Source organism: Augochlora pura, chromosome 2 (assembly GCF_028453695.1).
Source record: "Augochlora pura isolate Apur16 chromosome 2, APUR_v2.2.1, whole genome shotgun sequence".
Classification (NCBI taxonomy): Eukaryota; Metazoa; Arthropoda; class Insecta; order Hymenoptera; family Halictidae; genus Augochlora; species Augochlora pura.
Window position 1 is genome coordinate 23,684,589 of NC_135773.1, and position 16,371 is coordinate 23,700,959.

A 16,371-nucleotide genomic window follows, 5' to 3' on the forward strand; every position below is an offset into this window, starting at 1 on the left:
AACCCCTATATTCAGCTATTTCCTTAGGGGTTATCCACTTCAGGGTATTCGCATTAGGGTAGTCACATTACGGCGACTAGGAAAATCCGCCGCGAAATATTATATTATTTCTAATACATATAATTACTATTATATCATTTCTATAATATATAATTACTATTATATCATTTCTAATACATATAATTACTATTATATCATTTCTATAATATATAATTACTATTATATCATTTCTATAATATATAATTACTATTATATCATTTCTAATATATATAATTACTATTATATCATTTCTATAATATATAACTACAGTTATGTCATTTCTATAATATACAATTGCTATCGTTATATTATTGTATTTCCTATATTGCCGCTCGCCTTCGCGGAGAGGACGAGCAGCAGGGAACATCGAACGCGCCGGTCCCGAACGATGCATGAACGTCTCCCCGCGGATACTTTGCAACACTGAAACGAGGACGATCTCGAACGGCAGGAGACGGGTAAAGGCGTTACGCAATGGCTCCGGAGCTTGTTCCGAGAGATCATCAACCGCGAGCAAGCAGAGAAATGAAGAAAGAAAGAGAGCCGGGGAGAGAGGAATGCTACACGTAATCTCAAACTGTAAAGGGAGGCTGAAGAAAAAGTAGATTGAATAGTTCTCTACAGAGAGAGAGAGAGAGAAAGAAAGAGAGAGAGGGACTACTGTCGATAGTCACCGACATGAAAATGGTTACTTTCACCTGGATCAATTACTAATCAACGGACTGCGGATATTTATACCGTTGCACAAAACCTCTAATGAAATATAATTTCATTGATTTTCAATTTCCTTGTTGACGCAATCAAGCCGCCGACAAACGCTGCATTTCGAATTTAGATCACTGTGAATACCTGTAACACGATCGTTGTCATCAAGTGCATGCCATGTAAGAGTGAACTGCGAATTGGATGTACTTATGGTAAAAAAAAATGGTGGAGCTCGAGTATGAGAAGATTCAAGAATTAATCCTGGCTTGGTAAAATTACTTAAAAAAAGAAAGAAATGTTGCACTTGGCTCCTACGCCATGTTTTGCATTATATAAAAATTTGCAGTCTACCGATTAGAATATATGTCATTGTTATATGAACACTCGCTGTTTCTTTTACTTTACTATATTTTCTATAAAATTAATGCGCGAACATTCGAGCTCAACTGAATCGTTCAATTCATAGAACCGTTCAAAGAGATCGTTCAATCGGTGGTGTCAGATGATCCATCCAATTCGCGTGCCGATTTCGAACGATTTACGCTGGCCGTAAAATTGAAAATAATATACGCTCACGAGCAAGCAACCGCTCCGGCGCATTCTCGGAAAACATCGTCCACCGGGGTTTCATATTTTACCCGTTCAAACGATTTTAGCTTAATTAGCCGTGATCTCGCGAGGGAAGCACGGTCGGCACGCGGGAAACATAACCCGCGTAATCGCATCCGTTCATTTTTTTTTTCCACGTCCATCGAACAGCTGACATTTCCACGCTCGTAAACGCGGAATTTCGCGTCGGGGCTCGTTAAAATTACAGTTCTAACCAATTATTGGGTCAGATCGTTTCCATTCGCGCCCGAAAAAGTACGCGATTCCTACGCTTTAACACCAAACCGGTACCGACACCCGATATATATATATTCTTGTGCGTTCATGCTCTCCATATTTTCATGTCGCACCGATATACGCTCCGTTGCGAGACAAATAGCACGACTTTATCTTGTTTAAATTTCTTGCCGCCACGTTAGCGCCATCGAACTCTTTCGAACAACGATGCACTTCTTGTTTTCCAATCATTCAATTAACACTCGGTCGACAGGTGAGACTGTTCTATTTCTGGCAATTAATTTATATTAGTCTAGAGTATGCGCAGCTTGATAAATACGGTAACAAAATCGTTAAGTAAAATGATAAGAGACGCTCGATGTACTGGATTATATTTTTATCGAACAGGTGTTCGAGTGTGTTCATTAATTTATAAATTAGGTGCATTGTGCTGCGAATAACGTTTAAAATTAATTGTTGGCATTTCAAGAGCAAAACTTCTGTTTCGATTTTCTAATCTGCGATATTTTATGCAAGTGATTTTCGATTAAAAAGTGACTTTTCCGTATTATATATATATATACTAGAAATTTTTCTTGTATAATTTTAATACAAAATTTTGATTTTTCTACGTATTTCGCATATAGTATAGATCATTGAATTGTCGTCCACTATTTTTAAGCGACGTTTGTACGCGGAAAGAATTTACACGGAAGAACCATTACGATACAATTTTGCTAACCTAATTAACCAGTTGCATTCGAAACTATACCATCGAAGTATAATTAAGCACGGCCGTATACTTGCCGGTAACGCCGTCTTCACACTCCGGTTTACCCGTAATTATGATTTATCTTCCGGTCACAGATGACCAGCGACACCAATGCCAATCAACGCGACAAACTAGTTCTCGACCGATTCAATGACCCAACAATTTCTCCGCGAATCTATTGAAATCAGTAGGTCGAAAAATTGCAGCTGAATCCGAAGGAAATTAGATGCCCGTTATTTTTATCCGCTCGTTATTTTCCCAGGACCAATTAAACCTCGGCCATAGGACGATAAAAAGGATCGCCCGCGGCTTATCGAATCATCGGCCGCGTTAAACAATGGTTCATTGAAATGTTAAGGGAAAGAAGAAGTTCGCTTTCCGAGCTCGATTTATTTTTTTTTTTCGAGCTCTCGTAATTTATCCAGGTATGATAAACTATTAAGACGAATTGCAGGCTGTGACGTAACGCCGTTTAAGGTTGGGTCTGAACCCGGCACCGTTCTCTTTTTGTGAGAAAATTCAGGGGGATAAATGTCTATTGGGAAACAGATCGGCCGATACATTGTTGATTTGATTGCAACAGGTTGGTGGCAACACGAGCATTGATAACGATGAACGAACAGTTTTGCTTTGTGAATTAATATTAATAAGTTTACGGCGACATTCAAGATTTTCTCTGCGTGGCGGTGATCGAAATTTTAAGAAACTGTGATAATTATATTAAGTTTATAATATACAACTTTTGTGTTTTTACCATCTATGTGAAACTACTATTACTATACTACTATTATTGTATTACTATTACTATACTATTATTGTACTATCTATTTTGCGAAACGCAAGCTAAATAAGCGAATACACGCTGCCTCATGGCACATGTTAAACAAATCACAGGAAATGCCGTGGTATTGGTAAACCAACGATAATACTGTAATAATCATTTTTGTCGAGAAGACTGAGAATTATGGTTTTATATAATGTACATAGCTATGCATCCATAATTTAAAAAAGAATAAGTTCTAATCGTTCAATCCGACGACAATGTTGCAATAATGATATCTATCAGAAGCCACGTCGAAGGAAACTTTACATAATGCATGTAAATATGCGTCCATAATTAAACAGAACATTAAAATACAAGCTTCGATCTATTATTTAATTTACCGTAATTTCGTTCGCGCAGAAGACATAAATCAATCGAAGACCACGATTCATCTCTATTTATATTTTAGAATTGAATAATCCTTGAGGAGATTTGCATCGGCGAAGCTGTATAAACAGGAAATAAAGTTTTTGTTTTGTTTAACATCGCCTGAATTTATGCATAAAGGACACAGCAAATTCGCGCGGATACATCCGCGATCCGGGTTGACCACCGTGTCTACATTCGTATAGAGAGACAAGGCGAACGAAACCTCGAAGGATGAGCAAAGCTATCGGCAACGATCGGCAGCGTGAAAGGATACCAACTACTGCTACTGGTAGGATTAGTAATCCGATCCGACGAGATCCATGCAACGTGACGTAACAATACGAAACCGTGGATCAAGAGCTGGTAATTGGATCTGGTCGATTATCGAACAAATTCGCTGAGAGAGAGAGATGCAGAACGAGGGAAAGAGAGAGAGAGAGAGAGAGAGAGAGAGAGGAATTCTGCTTACAGAAAAACTAGACCTCGGATGGTTTAAACGCTTGCAGCTTGCTCAACTCGGCGAAGCAACGCCACCAGTGCTTCACTTTAAACTTCCATCTTATCTTTGTTATAACTTTTACGTATTATTATACTATATACTATTATAATATATTTATTATCGCATCAAACGACGTCTGCTTGCCAGGTAATTATTTCTGAGATATCTGAACGATCTGAACGATCTATCTCCTCTGCCAATTAACCAGTTAACAGTGCCACATGTGCCGCGAAAATCAAGCGACGACTGTCATCTTTACGTGTAAAGTGTTATCGTATTAAACGACGTCATAATTATTTCTGCGAAATATTGTTATCTCCTCTGCCAATTAACCAGTTAACCGTGCCACATGTGTCGCGAAAATCAAGCGACGACGGGCATACGAACGCGGCTCGTTAAGATACTATAGTTGATGCTACCGATTTCGGTGGGAATGAAAAAATGAAAATCGTTCTATCTCCGTTTCGTGGAAGCCGGACACGAATCGTAAGATGGTCGCGCGCGGCCTCGATTTTATTCCGCGGAAGGCACGCGAACCCGCGTGTTCCCGTTCCGTGGACACCGCGGTGTTCAAGCGAGTTCAGACGAATTTTTCTTCCGGACGCGTCCCCAGACCTTGCAATCGGATATCGAAGACCGATCTGTTTACCAGATAAATCATGCTACGAACGGATCGCCGTCTTGAAATAGAAATCCCCGACCTCGGGTCTCGCTTCGAGCGACACGCGATATTTCAAGAATAGCTGCGAGACGGATCGCTCGAATTTTCTCACCGTCCGATCGTCAACGTTTTACTTTCACGGCTTCTTTTTCGCTTTCGGCGGCGTCGATCGAATTGCCAAACAATTTCAAGCGGTGCGTTTTATAATTTCCACGATAATTCACAGTGGCGCGTTTAAAAATTCCATGTCTTATTTACCGGAAGATAGGGGACGAATGAATGAATTTGTTCTTGCAATTCTGCAATTTTTAAAGAGAACTCTAACGCTGCGCCGTAGTCTACAAATCGGGTTTTAGAACATTTACCGCGCGAATTCGAAATAATTCTCTTCAGTCGATTGAATTCTAAAGCGGCGGAACAGGTTTCGTATAAATTTATCTAGATAACGATCATCGAATATTATTTCAAAATCGAACGAGAAGAAGTCTTCGGACCGTCGCTTCAGCGAAAGGGATAATGGAAACCTACTCGATTTAATTGGGTACTTCGAATTAGAACTAAAATACAAGGAATCGCCATCGTGGTGATTCAACGAAAGAGTATTCTAGCGTAGCGAATCAAAGCCGTTCTTGTTCCATTTCCACTTGCCACGACATATTTATGCGGGACAAGATTTTCACAGTGCCAATCAGAAATGCAAGAATAGAGAGACTCGACGTTTCAATCAGATATGAAAATGCGGCTTTCTAATATTGTGACTGATACCGAAAGAATTTCTGGCGCAGAGATCCTAAGAATATCGAAGCCGTTTAGAAAATAATTCAAAGCACGGACGCTAGCTTACTTAACCATTTATTTCGATGTGTTCCGTTTTTGAACAATTACCGTTCGAGGCGTGAGCTCGGTTCAACCACTTCTGGATCACGTGACGACCATAAAAACGATCATTGTTACATGATTTGCTGGTCGCTGATCACAATATTTTAACACTTTAATGATTACGATCCGCGTGTAATGTAATTCACGTGTTCGGCTTTTTATAATAAATTTAATCGCGATGCAATTCGTTTTATGGTTCGTTTATAGTCGTTGAAAAGTGGTCCGCGAGAGTTGGCATTTAGATTTTACTAGTTCCTTTCGGTTTTTATTGCTATCCTATATCTATATGCTACAAAATAGTCGAGGCGTTTCTAAAATGTCGAAGCTCGCCGACCAAGAAAAGTTCGTCGGTAGAACGGCTGAAAATGCAAACAGTGTAATCCAATTGTTGTTTCGACGAATCGATCTGGCGCGTCGACTTTCACGTTTCATGCAAATATAAATTGCTTCGAATATCGAGAGGAGAGCCAAGGAATTAGATACGAACAGGAAATCGAACCGTTCTAATGGTTTACTTTTGCCGAGGAAAATTGAATAATAGTAACAAATACGAGCTGTGTTGCGTAGCGATGAACTGTTGCTCTGGACAGCTGTGAAGCTGCAGTTTATATCTTACGATTTCGAGAGACATTTTAAACAAGAAATTAAATTATAGTAATCATACGGTTTTTCTTGAAAAAATTAAACAATGAAAATAAATTAAGGTACCAGCTATATATAATTATATCTAGCTATACAGGGTATCTGGAACCTTTAAAAAAATTTTCTTCTCCTCGTTAACAAGTTATTAGCGAAAACCATTGACCAATGAGAGGCAAGTACCGCTGGTAGCATCGGGTCCGCGCCTCGAGACAGAAATTCGAAAGAAAAAGATACAAAGCGAATCGACTTACGACATCGTCCGCGTGAGGCTGAAGAAGCACGATGGGCTGCAGCTTGGGCGAGTGATAAGGCCTGGCGGTCTGTCTCCACGGCGAGGCGATCACGCGATTGGCCACGTGCCTTTTCGGTGTCCTCCAGCCGAAGCAACTTTCCCCGCAGGTCAGATCCTCGCCGTAATCTGGTTTCTCGTGATGCCTGGTCCGCTCGGGCGGCTGCAGGGCGACCGCCGATTGACTGATCCTCGAGTGGATCACGCTGCCGCGGTCCTCCGGGCACCGGTCCTCGTCGCCGAGGCGATTCCCGCGCAGCGGATCCGCCGCGACGATCCCCGGGTCCTCGTCGCCCGGCAGACGTGCCCGATGATCGTTCCGCATCCTCAATTCAAGAGGATCCAACTGTCTGTGAACGTCGTAGCTGTTCCTCGAAAAACAGAATTCCATTTGCTTCGCCGGGGAACGACAGCTCGATAGAACGTTCTCCGAACTGGTGGCGGTGCTGTCCTCGATCCTGTCGATCCTCGATACCACGGAGACGGGATCGTACCGTCTGACGTCCGTCTGATGCGCGCCGTCCTTATCGGGCAGCCGATCGAGAACGCGGATGCTCTTCTCTTGGCTGGTATTCAAGAAGGCCGGTACGGGCCATGTGGCGGCGCAGTGTCTGACCGAGCCGTATCTCGGCCCGGCAAAGTTCATCGGATCGGGAAGCGATCCGATTTCCCTCGAACCGTCCAAGGACTCGATCGCCGGGCAGGTAGCCCGCTTGCCGGGGTCCGCGTCCTGGGCTCTGTACCACCGGTTGCAGCACGGGTACTGATCGCAGCGCAGGTACCTGGGGCTGATCTTCACGTCCTTCACGTCCTCCTGCTTGCAGTCCGACCGCGGACAGGTCATCGCCAGCGGCACCGGCGGCAGTCGGATCCGCAGTGCTTCCGCTGCCCGCAGGAACGCCTGCAGACGGGGCCTCGGCACCGTCGCGCTACCGGTGTAGACGAACCCGAGGATCGCCGCGAGTTCCGGCGCCTCCACTTCCGCGAGGATCACTGTGATCGGCTCGCAGTGCGACGACGTTTTACTGTGCGCCAGCAGGACTTCCTGAAAGAAGAAAGGCCGTTCGTGATTATACAACGACGCCCGAGAAGATTTATGGAGAGAGCATTCGGTGAATACGCAAAAGCCTATCGGGCGAGAGTTTTTAAGGTCGACCGTTCTACCCGAACGATTTCAATTCCGAATGCAACTAGCCGACCTTCTACACGGTAATGACTGAAGATTTCCTAGACCGATGGATAAAAAAACAAACGCGATTTTTAACCAGCGCTCGCATCGGCAACAATTTGTACGGTATGCCTCTCTACCGTATACTTTGATTACAAACCGCCGGTATACGCCCGGCGAAACCGCCGGCAATTTGTTTCGAAGCACCTGCGACCCGCACATCGCGTGGCGAGGTCTATGATGACCGTCTCTGTCTACCACGCGTTACAATTTCCGGAGATTCGTTTTACACGTGTTACAATTAGGCTACACGATTCTCGACGTGTATTAAGAACGCGCGTGCGATTAATACGTAGTCTAAACATCTAAATACTTAACTAATACACAGAGTGATTGTTTGGGAATGCATGTTGCGAATAATGAATTTCTAGTAATAAATTTATTCATTAATTTCTGGCAGCTTCGAACCGCCGGTCGCAATGACAAAATTAGCATTTAAAATCCACCAACGAGAAGAGGCTGAAATTACTGATATTTCAACACGGATGTATCGTACTACCCACGTATTTATTACATTGTGTGTATCGTATGCAATCCCTCCGCCATGACCTTCATGCTTCATCCTATGCTTCTCTATAATTTCACTTTCCCGGCATAATTATGTATTGATTCATAGGATATTAAACAATCATCCTGCAATTTCGTCTTTACGAAAGTCGCAGCTCGCTTAAGAAGGTTTTCCAGCATAGTACTCGATGGATTCTATTGTATAATATATGCTCGAACTGTATTAGATAATTTGGACAGACCTTGAAATATTATTTATACATGGTTAGCATCCAGTTGCATTAAATAATAATGATTAAAAGACCGTTCGTCGCAGATCGCAGCCGAACGGCATCGCTTACCCACGCGTCGAGATCACCGCTCATCGCTTACCACGCGTCGAAGTCACCGCGCATCGCTTGCCACGCATCGATGTCGCCGCTCGTCGCCCGGCCCGGCCACGCGTCGAAATCGCCGGCTACCTTATCGCGCGCCATCGGAATCCGAAGTTCAGCGGTCACGCTAACGACGGCTCGAAAACGAAGGGAACCCGGAATCGTTACAATTTCAGGAATGCCCCGACGGGATTACGGGGCCCGCCAACATCTGCATGCAACACGGCATAACCGAGCGACGCGGACATTATCTCCGATTATAAATCTCGCGAATAGTGGCACGCGAGGCATTCGAGCATTTCGTATCGGCCAGGGCACCGCGACGCGCGCAGGGGACCGTGAAGAAGCGACGAATCGAATCGATCCATTTCGGTGCCGTGTAAACTTGATCGCGAAGTTAATTTAGGGGAACAGATAACCGTGAATATTAAAGCAAAGAAAAAAGAAAAAGAAGCGTATTAATGGATCGCGTCGACGCGCGGACGGGTACGCGGGGAACGTGCCGAGGGAGAACGCGTTCAAGGCGGTCGAGATTAACGGCTCACCTTGCAACGAGCACCGGCTCTCGACCGACGCGCTTACCAATTGGAAATATAATTTCTCATTGCCGATCTAACGCAATTTGTATTGTTATTGCGTCTACGAAAGCCAGATTTATCCTCGACCTAGCGTACGAAGACGGATATCACTAGCGCGCGGCGCGCGGAAGGAATTCGAACGTCTTCCGTGTAAAATTTCGACCGTAATCTTTCGCATCGAGATCCCGCGTTGAGATTGGATAATTAATACTAAAGCCGTGCCGTACAAAATTCTGGCGGGGAATGATCGTTTAGAGGTGTATCCGCGTCGTCGCGACGATAAAGTCCGCAAGACAAATTGCCGGGTATCAACGAGACTCGTTTTGCTCGTGGCGCCGCTGGGATACCTGGTAATTATTATACTAATTTTCCGTCCGAATAGAACCGCAAATGGGCGTGTAACGTAAGTAATGGCGTCCATTACCGATCTCCGTGGAACGTTTTTTTTTTCTTCCTTTCTTTCTTTCTTTCCACCGTTATACATTGGCCGGCATCGTCATGCAACCACGAGGCAGGTGTTCTGCCCGATCACCGCAATCGCGCGAGAACTGCGACCGATCACAATAATTCGATAGAATCACGGTAATCCCACAACTTACTCCACTTGTTCGAGGCTGGCCAACGTGTACACAGCCGGCGGCGAGCAACGGAATGCACGTTATTATCAGATTAGATACACATATTATATAAATTCTGAAAATGCTGATTAAACTCGCGTTTATTAGGAATTAACGACTGAAAGCGATTAACAAGTTTTATTGTACAGAAAACTTTCTAATCTAGTTATCACGGTTCTATCGGTCTATATTACTGATATTGATACTACAAGTAGAGATTAAATTATTTATGCACTATGAATGAAACTTTTGAAATATTATCCTCCATTTTAAAAGAGCGGCAATATCAAGCGAATCTGGTAGTTGTTTTACATAAACGACTCAAGCAGCGCGTACATCTAATATTGCGATAGAATTCGAGCGTGTTCGGTAACGCTAAAAGGCACGGGAAGTATCGCCGTGTAAATCGAAGTGCCTGACATTCATGGCGAAGCCCTGACCATTGTATCAAAATACCACGCAGTGCCCTTTTATTATAGAGACCTCCGCGGATGCGTTATCTGGAACAACCGATCGGTGGGTAACAATACCATAACCTCTAAACGCATTCTTCCTAATTTAATTCGTCAGAAATTTGAAAAAAAATTCCCAGAAAATTAGAATGGCCGACTAACGAGGTTCGAAAGCAGATTGTAAAGAGCCCCGTTAAATACGCAATTAATCACGAGGAGTCGTCGATGACGCGGCGGTGTCAATTTTAATTTCAAACCCGTGAAGAACACGTTCGGCTCTCGGGGACACGTGCGTGCCCCGCGTTTGCCGACGTAGGCCGATCCGTGCCCGCGGAGTCGACACGAAAAACCGCCGAATCACCCGATCCGAATAAACCGGCCACTCTCTCGACGCCGTCCGCGCCGCTTCGTGTGGGCACTCGTAATACTTTAACGATTGTTGTTTTCATCCGGTGAATTTCTCGAGTGGCACTGTTACCGTAATCTCCTGCGCGCGGAATGTTCCCCGACATCGAGTCGTTCAGCCTCGTTCGCCTCGCGAGGCGGAGGTTTTTTAACGGTAAACGGTGTTGCTCGCTGCTCTCTGAAGCACCCTTCGATTCTTTAAGCGGCTCCTCTTCTTTTTATGCCCCCTCTCTTTACGAGGAATATTCACGAAATAATAACAGTCACGTCCGAGACGACACTATTGAAGCCTACGTTTTTTTAACGGGATTCGTAACCCGGATGAGAAACCGATAAAGCGATTCCGTGTGTTAATAATACGAGATTCCCTCGACTCTGCGCGCGCGTGAGTTTTAACATATATTCGTTTATACGACGAAGATTATAGTTACGTTATACGCTATATTATACATTAATATATGATAACAGAAATGACAAGTGTTAACAGAAATTGGAGTTCCCATAAAAATTTACAATTTCATGACACTGGTGTTTGGACTTTCTTTTAGAAAATAAACTACATTTTTACTTAGCTCAAAGTTCTTAAAACTTGCTAATAAAATTTATATTTTGCAGAACAATGCGTCGTCTATCGCGAGAGATTTCGGGATTAATACGACGATATTTTACGGATCGGTCGGCGTACATCAAAACTCGTTACATTGTTGCTACTTGGCTCGTTCGACGATAAGGACAACCTGCCAGGCTTCATGAGCCAATTAAACCGTACAGCCATCCGTGACGTATCGGTCAATGAGAGCAACATGGCGATTAATGGGTAGACAAGACGGCTTCGCGGAGAGCCGGGTGGCGAATCGGTAAAAGCCGGGGGACACGGTATAATCGTAGCGAAACGCAGCGTCCACGGCTTCTCTCCGCCCCGGCCGATCGAGTTTTCTGATTAATCGCCGTATCTGATGCCATACGCGAGTGTCCGCGGAGCAGATAATATCAAATGTAAATCAGCGTCCCGGTGACGTGTACAAGGAAGAAAACTGAGAAAAGGTGCGTGACTGAACGCGAACACGATAGCACCGCCGCCGCTGCCTTCAACATATGTACGTTACAGACCCGTGTACATTCTCGCGTTAACATCGACCAGATAAAAAATTTCCGCGACGATAAATTAGTCGATCTACCAGCCGCAGCTCTAATCGATCCGTGTTTGTATCCCATAGTAAAATGGGGCAATTCACTCACGGTGAGAATAGCGAACGTTTACGTTTCTTCGGAAATTGTTTGTTCGAAATCGATAGCTGATTTGCTCGCGATTTTATCGGATATCTATTTGGAGTGTCTTGACGCGTTCGTTTATTAACGCTGCCAGATCAGAGATCCTGATGATCGCGAGACGTAGAAATATGTAGTTCGATGACGATTGCGTTGACTATTGTGTTATTAATCAAATTATAATATATAACTATAATGCATCGATGTGATTACTTCTTCGATATTTCTGCACGTGTATCGCCGATGCGACGATTAAAAATCAATGTTTGCATTCATCGAAGCGTATTGTTTCGCGGCAGACAATGATTACGAATAATGCGAGACGCCACGTAGAAATCAATATGCAGACATAAAACCAGTAACAACTGGAAACTGGTCTATTTACGAGGTAATCCGACCGCTTTTATTCACGTACGCGACAAGCTTACCTGTAACAAAAACATACCCACGTGTCGAGCCGATTGAGATTTAAAAATAGATTCGACGAAGATGGTTAACCAAGAAAATAATCAAAGCTGATCGATGTGTTAATATATTAAAAAAAGGATGCCTCGGAAACTAATGCTTGGATTTTTATAACAAACAACGTGACGAAAGAAAGGCTCGACGAAACGATAGGTGACGCTATAGTGAATAAAAAGCAGCAATTTTTAGTAGTAGAGAAGCACAAATTTGTCTAGTACAAAGCACAGATTTTATTAGTACAGAAGCACAAATTTTTCTAGTACAAAGCACAGATTTTACTAGTACAAAAGCACAAATTTTTCACGATACCAGAGGAAGTGCGATAAAATAATTTCTGCGGAAAAAGCCCCGATTAAAATAAACTATAACTGGTTTGAAAACCCTTGCCAAATAGCGAACAGCTAAGCTACAAATGTCCAAGTAATTTACCGCAAATTTATCATCGATGCGCAAACAGCAACAATGGTAAAGCGAACTTCGCTCTCCGGCTCAACTCGACGAACACGCCCATCTAGCGCAGCAAAGCCGAGCAGAATCCGCGAAGTTGCAACAAACAGGAAATCATCGCGTCGATTGGCATTGACGGATAGAAAAAGATTCCCTTTGACTCGAAGCCCGATGAAATTACGAACACAATGCAGGCAAGGTAAAGACGCCGAGAAAAGGAATGGAACGAACAGTCGAGCACGCGGTCGCGCGATCGATAAACAAGAGGAAATGGTCGTCGATTTAGAAGTTAATCCGACGACGCGCGTAATAGCGTGTCTTACACGTGGTGGTGCATCGCCGACGTAATTTCGCGCGGAGTCGCCTTCCTCTGCGACGCGTCGGACGTTCTTTCGCACGCGGTTCAACTACGAAAAGGAAGAAGGACGCGAAAACAACGGAAACGCGAATAAAAAGGAGGAAGAAAAAGACAAAGAGAGAGAGAGAGAGGGGGGGGGGGGGGGAGGTAGCAGACCGTGTGCACGAGTCGCGCGATTATTTCCCAGGGAAAAAGGCGCGTGTCAGCGCGCGGAGGTTTATGACAATGGGGATGGTAACCCGCGCGAGAAGAGGGGAGGGGAGGGGAAGGGAGCAGAAAGCGCCTGCAATCTCCAGGGTACAGTGAATCAACCGCCATAAAATAGCTGCGTGCAAGCATCTTAATGGGACCGCGGGGCCCCACTATCTTCCGTGGATCAAACGCGGCGTTTAGCATGCATCAGCTCGCGTAACGCGTACGCGCCGCGCGTCCTACGTGCGCCACGGAAGAGCCTCTTACCTTTTTTTACGAGACGCCGAAACGGTAAATGAAATCATTAGGGTGCGCTGACCCGCCTCTATCCGAGCCTGTTACATCTGACGGCGATCGTCGTGCGTGCACCGCGATCGTTCGAGCGTCGATTGCAACGGAGCCCGGTTTTGTTCGCCGCCTCGTCCCCGGCTATCAGCTCGGACGCGGTTTTATTTTTCGCTCGATTCTGAGATTTGAAAGCTCCGCCAGGTGGTGGTTCCTCGCCGAGAGAACCGACGATGGGATCGTGCAAAGTGGGATCGGGCGAAAGTGTACGAGGCAGGCCGAGTGAACAGCGAGGGGCCAGACCCGCTGTCGTAATCGATGTTCGATCTCTGGCAGACGTAACAGTTGCGTGTCATCGGACACCAACTCTTCGCAATCTCCGCGAGCGTATCCATCCAGCAGGGAGCTGTTAAGGATGCAAATTTATCTCGCTAGGGGAGATACGTTTCCTCGAAGACGGTTCGCCGCTCTTCTAAAGGCAACGCGATTTTTAAACGCGCCTGGGATGCCGCGACCAATCGCGACGATACCGAACTGGCAACGAACACGTTACAGCAGCCTGTAGTATAGAACACAGCACGACATGGCATAGCAAACGACGCGTCGCAATAACCGGAATCAGTGTTCGAAACAACAATCTTTCAGACGTATTAAAAATCCATAGAGTAATACCTTTTCGCAAATATTTGCCACTCCGGAGACAGGAGCAACGCGCTCCATAGATGGAGTCGCGACCGCGGCGGTCGGCATTTCCGAGGTCTTTGGGTTATAAGGACAAGGAGAGAATCGGTCGTCGTTCGGCCGGCTTTGGCTTGATTGATTAAAGTGGTCGCGCGCGGACAGGCGAAAGATCCGGGTTTCGAATCCCTCGAGTTTCCGATCTTATCCCGATCATTTTCTCCTACGCGCGACTACCGCGAAAACGTGAAATCAAAAGCGTCGACGTTGCAGACAGGAGGCGACAACGGATGATATATCGAATTGATAGAAACGTAGAAATGCGGGGAAAAACGAGAACGAACGTGCTCGTTAATCGGCGCTGTACTAATTAATCCAGATTGGCGGTCAGGTGGAAACAGGTTCTTCGATAACTTCACCATGCTGGCCGGCCGTAGGCACGAGAGGTGGAGGTAGGGGGGGACAGGAAGCATGACATTGAACAAACGCAACCGTACCGAAAGCCCCTGCGACGCCTAGCACAACCGATCGTTCAATTACCTAAGATTTGTCACGCGCGCACGTAACACACGATCGTAACAGGGCATACGCGAGACACACACGGCGCTGGTTATTGGACAAAAATGGCAACGGTGGAACGGGCCCGCCGTAAATAGCTCTCGTTATCGACTGGTTTAGACCGGTGATTTCCGAATTCAGGATCCCGGCAGCGACATTTGTTTGCGGAATCGATCGGGGAAAGAGAGAGAGAGAGAGAGAGAGAGAGAGAGAAGAAACGTGTAGAGAAAAACACGGGGCACACGCGGATTCGTTTGTTCACGGGGATAGTCGATTCACAGTTTTAGCTCTTAGATATCTGCTTCGTAGCTTTTTTATCAATTCGATAAAATCAATATTTACTCGACTTTTTAGCAGTTGCACGATCTGATCGGGGGAATCGAAAAGTAAAGAGCGCAGTTAATAAGGACTTTTAAATAATTAGGAGCAACAGAGTCGCGTGAACAATTCGCTAGAATATGAACCTAGTAATAGAAAGCCAAAAAGAGTATTGATTAAAATAAGATCGATGTAAATGTTATTTAAAGAACATATTCAAATTGAATATTGTACCGAAAGAAACTGGTGCGTGAAGCCGCGTCGATAGTCTCGACATACTCGTTGAATCATTTTATCTGCGTTGCAGAACCTACGTAAAAGAGGATACCGTCAACCGTTAGAGCCGGCCGATATAATTTGTTATGTGTATAATATATAGATTAACAAATTACACGTATATCGTCCAGATGTAACGGTCGATGGGGCTCCTCTTTTGCATCGGCTCTACAACGCCAATTAGCGCGAGCTTAACGTTTGATTAGCAAACCGCCTAAGCCGTTGTACACTCGTAACTGGTATAATGGCTTCCCAATGACAGATCGGAGAAGGCGTTACATTCGCACGGGAGTCGCATAACGCGCAATTAACGGATTCCACGCCGATAACACGCTTCGGGCATATTTTCCTGTTTCACGGCGTCAGAACTCTCACTGCGTTCCATCCTACCTGAACCTGTCCGACGATAATCATCGCGTCTCGTAGCAACGATCCGATCGAACCCTGATGCAACTTATGATGTGAAATGAACCATGCTGTCATGCTACGATTCAGCGGCGACACTTTTAGCTTCGCGATAAAATGATAACACGCCTCTTTTATCGTGGCGGCGTGATCCGTTCTGTAATCCTCTTATAATTAATCTCTACATTCCAATTCCCGATCTCGTTTCCGTTCCGAATCATTCTGTCACGTTGATGTTCTTTATATTTCCTCCGTTTCACTTCGTTTCCCCTCGTATTCTATAATATTAGTTCGCGATCTTCGATTTTGTCGTTATTTCTGCAACATTGAATTGCAACAACTCGACACGAAAACTTCGCCAACCATCTTGTTTGCAATTTAATTACTTAATTTATAATTTACATCAGATCTACCATATGTGAATATTATTCATTTCTAAATCAAAAGCGTCAAAGG

The 16,371-nt window shown here is 44.7% G+C and overlaps 1 protein-coding gene across 1 annotated transcript in view; it reads right to left on the reverse strand.

Annotated features, from left to right (window-relative positions):
- The window catches only part of LOC144478313 (uncharacterized), a 17,074-nt gene extending 8,471 nt beyond the window's left edge, over positions 1 to 8,603 (reverse strand). The window contains exons 1-2 of the mRNA XM_078196081.1: positions 8,580 to 8,603; positions 6,466 to 7,548 (exon numbers count right to left, since the gene is read on the reverse strand). Coding sequence (XP_078052207.1) covers positions 6,466 to 7,548; positions 8,580 to 8,603 — 1,107 coding nt within the window. The remainder of the gene's footprint in view (positions 1 to 6,465; positions 7,549 to 8,579) is intronic.
- Between the last annotated feature and the right edge of the window lie 7,768 nt (positions 8,604 to 16,371).